This window comes from Saimiri boliviensis, chromosome 2 (assembly GCF_048565385.1).
Source record: "Saimiri boliviensis isolate mSaiBol1 chromosome 2, mSaiBol1.pri, whole genome shotgun sequence".
Lineage (NCBI taxonomy): Eukaryota > Metazoa > Chordata > Mammalia > Primates > Cebidae > Saimiri > Saimiri boliviensis.
Window position 1 is genome coordinate 132,754,554 of NC_133450.1, and position 12,248 is coordinate 132,766,801.

General features: G+C 45.1%; 1 protein-coding gene across 1 annotated transcript; it reads right to left on the reverse strand.

Annotated features, from left to right (window-relative positions):
- Positions 1-8,469: 8,469 nt before the first annotated feature.
- Positions 8,470-10,692, reverse strand: LOC120361361 (disintegrin and metalloproteinase domain-containing protein 20-like). The gene has a single exon (XM_039462951.2). It carries the CDS (start codon positions 10,690-10,692, stop codon positions 8,494-8,496), a length of 2,199 nt encoding a protein of 732 aa, XP_039318885.1. The 3' UTR covers positions 8,470-8,493.
- Positions 10,693-12,248: the final 1,556 nt, after the last annotated feature.

Consider the following 12,248-nt stretch of genomic DNA (forward strand, 5'->3'; position numbering starts at 1 on the left):
CCAAGTTGAATAAGGAATCATGACCCAAATGTATGCTGTCTTCAAGAGACCCATCTCACATGCAATGACATCCACAGGCTCAAAGTAAAAGGATGGAGAAATGTCTTCTAAGCAAATGGAAAGCAGGAAAAAGCAGGTGATTCTATCCTAATGCCAGACAAAACAGACTTTAAACCAGTAATAAAGGGTTTAAATCAACAGGAAGACTTAACTATTCTAAATATATATGCACCCAATAAAGGAGCACCCATATTCATAAAATAAGTTCTTAGAGGTGTACAAGGAGACAGATTTAGATAACCACACAATAACTGTGGGAGACTTCAACCCCCCATTGACACTGGTAGACAGAGCATCAAGACAGAAAACTAACAATGATATTTGAGACCTGAACTCAACACTTGATGAAGTGGACCTAAAATATATCTACAGAACTCTTCACCCCCAAAGAACAGAATAGACATTCTTCTCTTCTGCACACGGCAATTACTTTAAACAAACCACTTGACCAGTCATAAAATTATTCTCAGCAAACTGAAAAAAACAAAATCATGCCAAGCACACTCTTGGACCATAGAGCAATACAAATAGAAATCAACTCTAAAAAAGTTACTCAGAGCCATACAATTACATGGAAATTAAACAACCTGCTCTAGAATGATTTTGTGTAAACAATAAAATTAAGGCAGAAACCAAGAAATTTTTTGAAACTAACAAGAGCAAAGATATAACATAACAGAATGTCTCGGACACAGCTAAAGGAGTGTTAAGAGGAAAGTTTTTACCACTAAACACCAACATCAAAAAGTTAAGAAGATCTCAAATTAACAACCTAACATCATACCTAGAAAACTAGAAAAACAAGGAATACCAATCCCAAAGCCAGCAGAAGATGAGACATAACAAAAATCAAAGCTGCACTGAATGAAACTGAGATGCCAAAAACCATAAAAAAGACCAATGAAACCAGAAGTTGGTTCTGAAAAGAATAAGATGGATAAACTGCTAGATAGAGAAAAAAAGAGAGAAGATCCAAAGAACCACAATAAAAAATGACAGAGATGGCTGGGTTTGGTGGCTCACTCCTGTAATCCCAGCACTTTGGGAGGCCAAGGTAGGCAGATCACTTGAACTCAGGAGTTCAAGGCCAGCTTAGCCAACACGATGAAACCCCACCTCTAGTAAAAATACAAAAATTATCTTGGTGTGGTAGTGCATGCCTGTAGTCTCAGCTACGTGGGAGACTGAGACAGGAGAATTGCTTGAATCCAGGAGGCAGACCTTACAGCGAGCCAAGATCATGCCACTGCACTCCAGTCTGGGTAACTGAGTGAGACTCTGTCTCAAGAAAAAAAAAAAAACAATGACAAAGGGCACATTACCACAAATCCCACAGAAATACCCTCAGAGACTACTAGAAACACCTCTATGCACACAGAACAGAAAACCTAGAAGAAATGGATAAATTCCTGGAAACATATAACCTCTCAAGATTTAACCAGGAACATATTGAATGCCTGAACAGACCAATAACGAGTTTCAAAATTGAATCAATAATAAAAAAAACTACCAACCAGAAAAAGCCCCAGAAGAGATGGATTCACAGGCAAACTCTACCAGACATATAAAGAAGAGCTGGTACCAATTCTACAGAAACTATTCCAAATATCTGGGGATGGAGTCCTTTCTAACTCGTTCTAGGAGACCAGCATTGTTCTGATACCAAAATCTGGCAGAGACACAACAACAAAAAAACCTCAGGCCAATATCTGTGATAAACATAGATACCAATTACTCAAGAAAATGCTGGCAAATCCAATCCAGCAGCACACCAAAATGCTAATTCCCCACAATTAAGTGAGTTGTATTCCTCAGATACAAGTTTGGTTTAACATATATCAGTCAATAAATGTGATTCATCACATAAACAGAACTAAAAGCAAAAAACACATGATCACCTCAGTAGACACAGAAAAAGTTTTAAATATATCAAACCATCAGTTTTCATAATAAAAGAAAAAGCTTTCAATAAAATTCAACATTCCTGCATGATAAAAGCTCTCCACAAACTAGTTGTCAAAGAAACATAACTGAAAAATAATAAGAGACATCTGTGCCAAGTCCACAGTCAAACATCATACTGAGCCGACGTAAGCTAAAAGCATTCCCCTTGAGGACCAGAACAAGGCAAGGATGCCCACTCTTACCACTCCTATTCAACGTAGTACTGGAAGTTCTAGCCAGAAATACCCTCAGGCAAGAGAAAGAAAGAAACGGAATCCAAATAGGAAGAAAGGAAGTTAACCTATCTATCTTCACAGATGATGTAAGTCTATACCTAGAAAACCCCGCAGTGTCTGTGCAAAGGCTCCTAGATCTGATAAACTACTTTAGCAAATTTTCTGGACACAAAATGAATGTATAAAAATTTGAAGCGTTTCTGTACACCAATAACGTCCAAGCTGAGAGTCAAAGCAAGAAGGTAATCCCATTCTTAATAGCCACAGAAAGAATAAAACACCTAGTAATAGAGCTAACAAGGGAAGTGAAAGATCTCTACAATGGCAATTATAAAACACTACTGTAAGAAATCAGAGACAACACAAGCAAATGGAAAAACGTTTCATGTTCATGGATAAGAAGAATCAATATTGCTAAAGTGGCTATACTGCCCAAAGCCATGTACAAATTCAATGCTATTCTTATAGAACTACCAACATCATTCTTCACAGAAATAGAAAAAAAGCTATTCTAAAATTTATATGGAACTGAGAAAGAGCCTGAATAGCCAGAGCAATCCTACGCAAAAAGAATAATGCTGCCAAGCACCACATACTTGATTTCAAACTATACTACAAAGCCACAAGAACAAAAACAAGAACGGCTTGACACCATTACAAGAACAGACACACAGACCGATGGAACAGAACGGAAAACTCAGAAATAAGGCTGCACAATTATAGCCGTCAGATGTTTGACAAATCTGACAACAACAAACAAAGAGGAAAGAACTCTGCTCAATAAATGGTGCTGGGGCAACTGGATAGCCATATACGGAATATTGAAACTGGATGCTTTCTTTTCACTATATGCAAATCAACTCAAGATGGATTAAGTACTTAAATATAAAACCTAACATTATGAAATCCCTAGAAGAAAATCTAAGAAACACCGTTCTGGACAATGGCTCTGGAAAAGTGTGAATGATGAAGACTTAAAAAGCAATTGCAACAAAACCAAAAATCGACAAGTGGGACCTAATTAAATTAGAGAGCGTCTGCACAGCAAAACAAACAAAAACTATGAACAGAGTAAACAGGCAGCCTACAGAATGGGAGAAAATATTTGCAAACTATGCATCTAACAAACATAGTAAACAGGCAGCCTACAGAATGGGAGAAAATATTTGCAAACTATGCATCTAACAAAGGCCTAACATCCAGAACCTATAGGAAACTTAAACAGATTATCAAACGAAGACCAAACAAGCCCATTAAAAAATGTGCAAAGGACATGAACAGATATTTCTCAAAAGAAGACGTACATGTGGCTGACAAGCATATGAAAGCATGCTGAATATCACTAGTGGTTCCCACCTGTAATTCCAGGACTTTGGAAGTCCAAGGTAGGAGGATTGCTTGAGCCCAGGAGTTCCAGACCAGCCTGAGCAACATAGTGAGACCCTGTCTCTACAACAAAACACAACAATAATTAGCTGAACATGCTAGGACAAGCCTGTAGACCCAGCTTCCTGGGAGGCTGAGGCAGGAGGGTCACTCAAATCAGGAATTTGAGGCTGCAGTGAGCTATGATTGCAGCACTGCACTCTACACCAGGCATCCCCAAACTTTTTACACAGGGGCCACTTCACTGTCCCTCAGACCGTTGGAGGCCCGCCACATACTGTGCTCCTCTCACTTACCACCAGTGAAAGAGGTGCCCCTTCCTGAAGTGCGGCGGGGGGCCAGATAGATGGCTTCAGGGGGCTCCATGCAGCCCGCAGGCCGTAGTTTGGGGATGCCTGCTCTGCACTAACAGAGAGACTCTATCTCTTTTTTTAAAAATCTGGTATTTAAATAAGAAAGGCCCTAATTTTCCCTGTTTGACTTCTTTTTTTTTTTTTCCATTTCTCTTTTTTAAGTTCAGGGTGAACATGTTCAGGTTTGTTATATGCATAAATTGCATGACACAATTAGAAATGATTTCATCACCGAGGTAATAAGCATAGTACCCAATAGCTCGTTTCTCAATCTTCACCTTCCTCCACCGTTCAGCTTCTAGTAGGCCCTGATGTCTGCTGTTCCCTGCATTGTGTCCATACGCACTCAGGATTGAGCTCCAACTTACAAGTGAGAACGTGTGGCATTTCATTTTCTGTTCCTGCATTAATTCACTTAGGATGATGGCCTCCAGCTGTATCCATGTTGCTACGAAGGACATGATTTCATTCTTTTTCATGGCTGTGTGGTGTTCCACGGTGTTTATGTATGAGGTTTTCTTTATCCACTCCTCTGCTGATGGGCATCTAGGTTGATTCCATGTCTTTGCTATTGTGCGTAGTGCTGCAGTGAACGTATGAGTGCATGTGTCTTTACTAGAACAATTTCTATTTCTTAGGGTAGATATCCAGTACTGGGATTGCTGGGGCAAATGGTGGTTCAATTTTAAGTTCTTTGAGAAATCTCCAAATTGCTTTCCTTAGTGGCTGAACTACATTACATTTCTACTCTGAGCCCCAAATACCCAAGACAGGTCTCGTCAATTTGGAAAGTTAGAAGATGCACCTGCGACACAGCCCAGGAAGTACTGATGACATGTGTCCAAGGTGCTCAGGGGTACAGTATACATTTTAGGGAAACAAGAGACATCAAACAAGAGACATGTGTAAGATGTACACTGTTTCATTCTGCTAAGGCAGAACATCTCAACGTGGGAGCTTCCACTAGGCTGGAAGTAGGTAAGTGACAAAATTTTGCATTCTTTTGAGTCCTTGATCAGCCTTCCACTGAATATACAATTTAGTCTAGGTCAGTGAATCTTCAGTTTTACATAAACAACAGAAAAGAGGAAGGAATTAGATACGGATTTGTCTCATGTGAGCCTCAGAGGGATGCTGTTGAATAGAATGGGAGGCAGGTTTGCCCTAAGCAGTTCCCAGCCTGAGTTTTCCCTCTAGCTTCATGATTTTGGGGTTCCAAGATTAATTTTCCTTTCACATCACTAACAGTATGTAAGTTGTTCTGTTTTCTCCACAGCCTCACCAACATCTGTTGTTTCTTTGACTTTTTAAGGATAGCCGTTCTGACTGCTGTGAGATGTATCTCCCTGTGGTTCTGATTTGCATTTCTCTAATGATTAGTGATGTAGAACACTTCTCCTTATGCTTGTTGGCAACACCTTCTCTTGGGAAGTGTCTTCATGTCCTTGGCCCATTTTTAATAAGGTTGTTTCGTTTTTTCTTGCTGGTTTGTTTAAGGTTCTTATAGATTCTCGATATTAAATCTTTGTCTCATGCTGTTATGGTTTGGCTCTGTGTCATCAACCAATCTCATCTCACACAGTCATCCCGAAATGTCAAGGGATTGGATCATGGGGTAGTTTCCCCCATGATGTTCTCATGACAGTGAGTGACTGCTCATGGGGTCTGATGGTTCTATAAATGTGTGGTAGTTTCTCCTTGCTGTTCTCTCTCTGTCTCTCTCTCTCTCTCTCTCTGTCTATCACCTGTTGCCATGTATCACATGCCTGCTTCCATTTCCACTGAGATTGCAAGTTTCCTGAGCCCTGACCTGAACCACTAGAAACTGTGAGTCAATTAAACCTCTTCTTTACAAATTACCCACTCTTGGGCAGTTCTTTAGAGCACTGTGAAAACAGACTAATAGAGTAAACTGGTACCAGGAATGGGGAACTGTTAGAAAGATACCTCAAAATCTAGAAGCAACTTTGGAACTGGGTAACGGGCAGAGGTTGTAAGAGTTTGGAGGACTTGGAAGAAGATAGGAAGATGTGGGAAAGTTTGGAACTTCCTAGAGACTTTTGAGTGGTTTTGACCAAAATGCTGATAGTGACATGAACAGCTAAGTCCTTCATTAAGCTGGCGACCCAGAGCGGCCAACAATCAAAATTCTCTCGGCCCAACGAAAAAGTTAGGTGGTCTTTTATACACTAGTTTTAACAAGAAGGGGTTACCTAGCTGAAACAAAGTTTTCACACAGGCAGAGTAAGCAAAAAGTCAAAAGAAAAACTGATATGTAAGAAATAAAACAGTTCCAGGTGTGAGGACTGCGGCTGTCATGGAAGACATACAACTTACAGATAAGGGGGCTCTGGGTGCTCACTGAAGCTGCACTTCCAGGCTCTGCTGATACCACTTTACTCGGCCACTTATCAGCAAAGGCATTTCTATGTGTCAGAGTCAGCCTGACCTTGCTTTATACTGTAGTTGCACACTTGATGGGGAGAAGGTTACTAAAATGTAGAAGCCAAGATGGCGTGTGACCGGCTCAAAAAGGCTAACATAAAGCTTGAACAGCCCTTAGTCAGGAAAAGGAGAGTTAGTTTTAGCTGGCAAAAAGCAGGGTGTCACACATGCTCTGTGGTTAAGGTCAATGGTCAGGTCAAGACAGCAGGTGCTGAGGCATGCAGATCTGGAGGACGTAAACGCTAATGCTCACGGAAGACCATTTCTATGGCGTTAAAGGCGGTTTCTCTTGGTGAACTGTTGTCTTGTGTTTTTGATATTGCTGTTGTTCTAAACAGTGTTTACCTGACTTCGACATGAACTCGATTGGTCACGTTCTTTCTTAAAATGTGTATCGTTCTAAAAGTTCACACGGCATCAGATTTTGGCTCAGACTGTCTGTAATGTTTCTGCAGCAGAATGCACATTTGCCTTCCTTTCCTGCATACTTCCCCCACTGCCCTGAGCAGTGTCCCTGTGGGTCCATCTTTGTAGTGGGTGGGGCAGGTGACACAGGCCCCGATATGGGGTGGAGCTGTGCCTAGTACAGCGCAGTCTCGTGTGTGCACTGGGGTGGGTGGGCGCCGGAAAGAGGAGGTCATTCCCCCTGGAGAACAGCCATGCCCCAGGGGAGAAGTCGGCTGAGCAGCAGGGGGGAAAATGCACCAAGAGTGGGAGAGGCCTGCTGCTGCATCAGCGAATCCCCTCAGTCCCGAAAGGCACGCAAGGGGAGGGCGTGGGGTTCACTGACCTCACACTTATCCGTCCAGCCTTCACCCACAAAAGACAACATATACTGAGACAGGCACAGGAATGGATTGCTCCCATCTTTTTGTTGGCTGAATGGAGGAGATTTCTAAGCAGGTTCACAGAAAGGATATCACGCTGTGTTGGAGAAAAGGGTGGGAATCCTAAACACTGTGTGTCGAAGCAGGGCAGCTAGAACACAGAGGTGTTGAGAAAAACGCCACGTCTCAGTACTGCTCCAGAGTATCAGCGTTTCTGCGGATGGTATGGGAAGTGTGATTTCCTCTGTTTGTGGGCTTTGTCTTTGAAATTCTCTGTGACATATCTGCATTGCATTTTAAAAGTCAATATTATTCTGAATTGGAATTTAAAATGAAATTTTATCTCATTCAGTTATTTATACATTGATCTTTCATTTTCCTTGACAATAACTTAGCGACTCACCTAGCCCTGTTTTTCACCTGACCAGCCTGTGCTGCTAAAGCCTGCTTTCTCTTCCTCATCATGACCTACTCAGCTTCCCTTCCTTCTTTCATTTATGGAAATGTGGGGCGGGAAGGGAGAGGGCCCCTGCCATTCCCAGAGCTCCCACTGAATGCCAGAGAGCTTTCCCCACACGTCTACCTATTTTTCTAGTTGAATTTCTTTGCATGCAGCAATCAACCTCAGGGATTCAGATTCCTGCATACGGGAAGCTCGACCCAAGGTAGGGAGATTTGCTTGGTGGGGGATTGGAACCCAAGTTCTCACTGCAAAGCCCACAGGCATTCCCATGAAAACAGACAGAACAGGGAATAGCCCTGGATGACCGTAAACGCACTTTGGGTTTAGACAAGTACAGATGACCTAGGAATGAGGAGGCCCACTGGTCAGGAGCTCACTTCGGGAGAAATGTCATGAATGTGCCCTTTGGGGAGCTGGTGGCAACTTCCGTTAATTCTGGGACCAGCGACCTCAGTTCATGACCCGGCTGCTCACTCAGGTTTCCTCTCAAGGCCAGAGGCTCTGGCCGAGTCTGGGCTCCCAGTGGAGTCTAAGAAAATGTGGAAGGCAGCAATGTGATTTTGAAGATTTATTTCAGAGTGAGCATCAGCGACCTACAGGAACCTGGGACAGAAGCCAGCACCTCCCGTTTCCCCAAGATGTGAGGGAGGACCCAGTGCCTCCCGTGGACTTCAGGAAATTTGGACTCGAGCTTTTCCATCCCTCCTCCTGCTCCTGTTTCATAGATTTTGCTTTTATATTCTGTGTGTCTTTACAGAGGTCGGGAGGCTGAAGTTTTCTTATTTGGGGCCAGTCACTGTCACTTCCTTAACGGTGGTGGTTCTGATAGTTCGCACATTTGTGGCGATCCCAAACAGCAGTGCAATTATGAAGGCGTAAATGCGACCAAAGACCACCCGCAGGTATGTTGCTGGTAGTTCGCTTTGTTTGATGGAACGCATTCTTTTCGGAGGGGGCCCGCTGTCGACACTGCCCCCAGCGCCACTTCTCAGGCACCGCGGAGGATCCCAGCCAACATGGCAATGGCAGTTCCTTCTGTTGTTGCAGACCCCTCTGTGACTGCACTTCTCAGGGCGACAGTCGTAGCCCAGGGAAGCGATAGTGGCGTTGCACCGGCTTTGATTACAGAAGTTTCCACGAACACAGGGAGTGCCATCGATCACACGTCCAACATCAGTTGTGCCCATTCCACGGTGTTCATCCAGCCCAAAACAGTGAGCCCGGCCTATCACGGAGTGATGTAATGAAGCGTGTTCCTGAAGCCAGGGCAGATGGGTGACGTTGGTGCACTGCAGTCTCCCACAAAACTTGTCTATTCCTACACAAGACTGGTAAGCGTAAGAATCATATAGTCGAGTACAATGTCCAAATCGGTAACTTTCGAGGTTGATATTATAGCAGTCGTCAGGAGCATTCTCAGCACTGACACCAAAGATCGCCTTGCAGAGCAAATTGCGGTCAGTGCAGTTCCCGTGATAGCAGTAGCCTTCTTCAGTGCATGGGGTTCCGTCCTGCATATAAACGTTCGGGGGGCATATCCAGGTGGTCCCACGACAGTACTCTGGAAGGTCACATATGTTTTGGATAGGTCTGCAGAGAGTCCCTGGCGGGGAGAAGCTGCAGTTTGTACAGCAGTCTCCTATATGACAGATGCTCCCTGGTGTGAAGCGACAGTCACTTGTACAACACGGACTGGCGTAACACTGTTTAAAGGAGCCACAGTCACATTGCTCGTTCTCTTCCACTATCAGGTTTCCACAGCGAACTTTTGTCAAAGTTTCATTATACCCAGGCGACGGTGTAATGAAGATACACTGGGATACAGTTGAAAAACAGTTTTGTGCATGTACATAGGTGCAGTTACTGAACGCATCTGTCATCCCTGGATATCGCTGCATAATGCAGGAGGTCCTCCTCTGACATGTACAGTACGATTCATCATATTCCACACCAATACTTCTCATCAGTGACTGCATTATTATCACGGCTATCAACAAATAATGTCTGCTTAGAATACCGATGTGTATCACGCCTTGATTTTTACACATTTTATACGTTGGAACTGCATAGTTAGATTCATGTGGTCCATCTTGAATAAGTAGTATGGATATATGAACTTGAAAAGGAGTAAAAAAGTTTGTTCTATAATAAGTAAAAATTGCACTATTTGTTCGATAGTCATTCATAGGGGCTGGGTCCCGATTGTTATATATGGTCAACAGATAAATACAGTACCGCAGATCAATATTTTGAGCAATGCTGTCAACGAGACTGAACATCCGGACTACCTCTTTGGAACAAGCTGTAATATTGTTATATACTCTATAGTATGAATTGGAACATTGAATATGACCTTTTATATTGCCTGGATGAGAACTATACAGGAAATTAGATATCCTGGGATTCATGCTGTCATTTGCTTCAGAGAGCCGGGGGTCTGTCTGCTCATTTTCACCATCTCTAAATGTGGGCCCCGTGGCATTGGGCTCGGCCACTATCTGAGAAACAACGTGTTCAAACCTGGGGGAATCCTGCAGGGGTTTGATTTCGTAGGCAAGGTCGTCCAGCTTCAGGATGCCGCTGAGGCCGCCATAGCACGTGTCGACGGTGACCATGGACAGAGGCACCTCCTCCAGGTAGCCGAGGTAGTAGCAGTCTGCAGGGATGTAGGGGTAATCCATCTGCAAGGCGCCTTGGTCATCCTGCGTGGTCATTAGCATATGTCTGGGCCAGAGAAGGCGTTTTCTGCGCATGTGGAGGACGTGTCTTTCACCCCCAAAATGCAGGCTGTAGGACAGCCAGCCGGGAAGCTGAAGGCCTTTGCCGCGGTGCGTCTCCCTCCTGGGGATCACCACCTCGGAGGACGCGTAGTGCCACGAGGGTCGGCCTTGAGAACAGGAGACCAGAGCCAGGGTTGCCCAGAGCCCCAGCAGCACGAGGGTGGCCCTGAGAGAGACCCGCACCTCTGCCGGCCTCATGTCCCAGCCCGGGGATGTTCATCCAGAGAATGGGAAATAACTGTCCTCAGGGAAGCCAGACCCCAACCATCTGAGGTGGCCACGTCCCTCCCAGGGAGACCCTGACAGAGAACAAAGGCCCTGCCCGGGCTCCTGCATCACACCCCTGGGGCCCCTGGACTCCCTGAGGGGATGAGGTAACAGTCCCAGGGTGGGGCAGTGGGCGGGTCTGCACAGGATTGTTGTGGGATGAGGTCATGGCTGTGAGGGCTCACTGGAAGGGAAGGGGCCAGGGCAGCAGGGCTGTGTCTTTCTCACCATGCCAATCTGTTGTGCTGCCTTCTCAATCTACAAAACACAGTGGGAGTGTTCAGTGACCTCGCCTGTGGCTCCCATCACCCGTGTTACTCTCGGTCCCTCTGTGGGTGAATATTCCTGCTTCCTGTGACTCACAGCGCTTACTTCTGTGTCACATGGAGGTAGACACTGCCCATGTTTCCTGGGAGGGCTGAATGTTGTTCTAGTCTTAATAGGTGCCCATCTCTTGTTCTTTTGGCTGTTTCGTTTTGTTTGGGCTTTGAAGTTCTGTTTGGGGTCACGAGCTGGTGAAAGGAAAATACCTTGGTCACCTTCAAGTTGGAGACACTCAGGGGAAATCTGCCTCCCACTCTGTTCGAAGGAGCCCCTCTGCTGCGGAGATAGACGCATACTGCCTCCTTTGGAAACACTTATCAGAAACTCAGAAGAGCACAACCCTCTGTCACCTACCTGTGACCTGGAAGCCCCCAGTGGGGAGGCCTTGCCTTGAGTTGTCTCAGCCTTTCTGGGTGGAGCTAATGTACTTCTTCCGCGTATTCACTGACATCTCATGTTTCCCGGAAATGCGTAAAACCAAGCTGTGCCCGACCTCCTTGGGCACATGTCATCAGGACTTCCCAGGTCCGTCCTCAGCCGTGTCAATTCTGTCATTGCTTCTGAGGGGAGGGAAGAATTCCCGGCCAGATCATATTCAGAAACACAAATTACTTTTTTCTCAAAACTGTAAATATTTACCTTTCCTGGCACATGTGGTCTCTGTGTTTAAACTTGCTCTGACCGTGGTGTGTTTCAAGGCCGTCTTGTGTCACACGTGGTCTTCCGATGCCCCGGGGTCCGCACTGCGTCCCTTTGAATCCCACCTTCTTATGACAGATGAACAATTATGAAGGAAGCCGGTCTCCCCTGTAGGAGTGTGTGGGTTGGACACCCTTTCCCTGGGCCCTTAGGGTTTTCCCAGGCAGGAGCAGGAGAATATTTGTCCCCCCTGAGGAAGGCTGTTATGAGTGACTGTGTTCTTCCTAAATTCATGTGCTGAAATCCAACCCCTGCCCCTTCAGAATGAAATCACAGTTGGATTAGTGTCTTTAAGGAGGTGAATGGTTTAAAGTGAGGTTCCTGGGGTGCGGCCCTCAGACAGTCTGACTGTTGTTGTGAGAAGGGAAGCAGCAGGAAGGGCGAGCAGCCCCGAGGGCCGGCCCTGTGAGGACAGGACAGGGAAGAGACGTCCTCTGCAGGCCAGGAGCCAGGCCTCAGGGAAA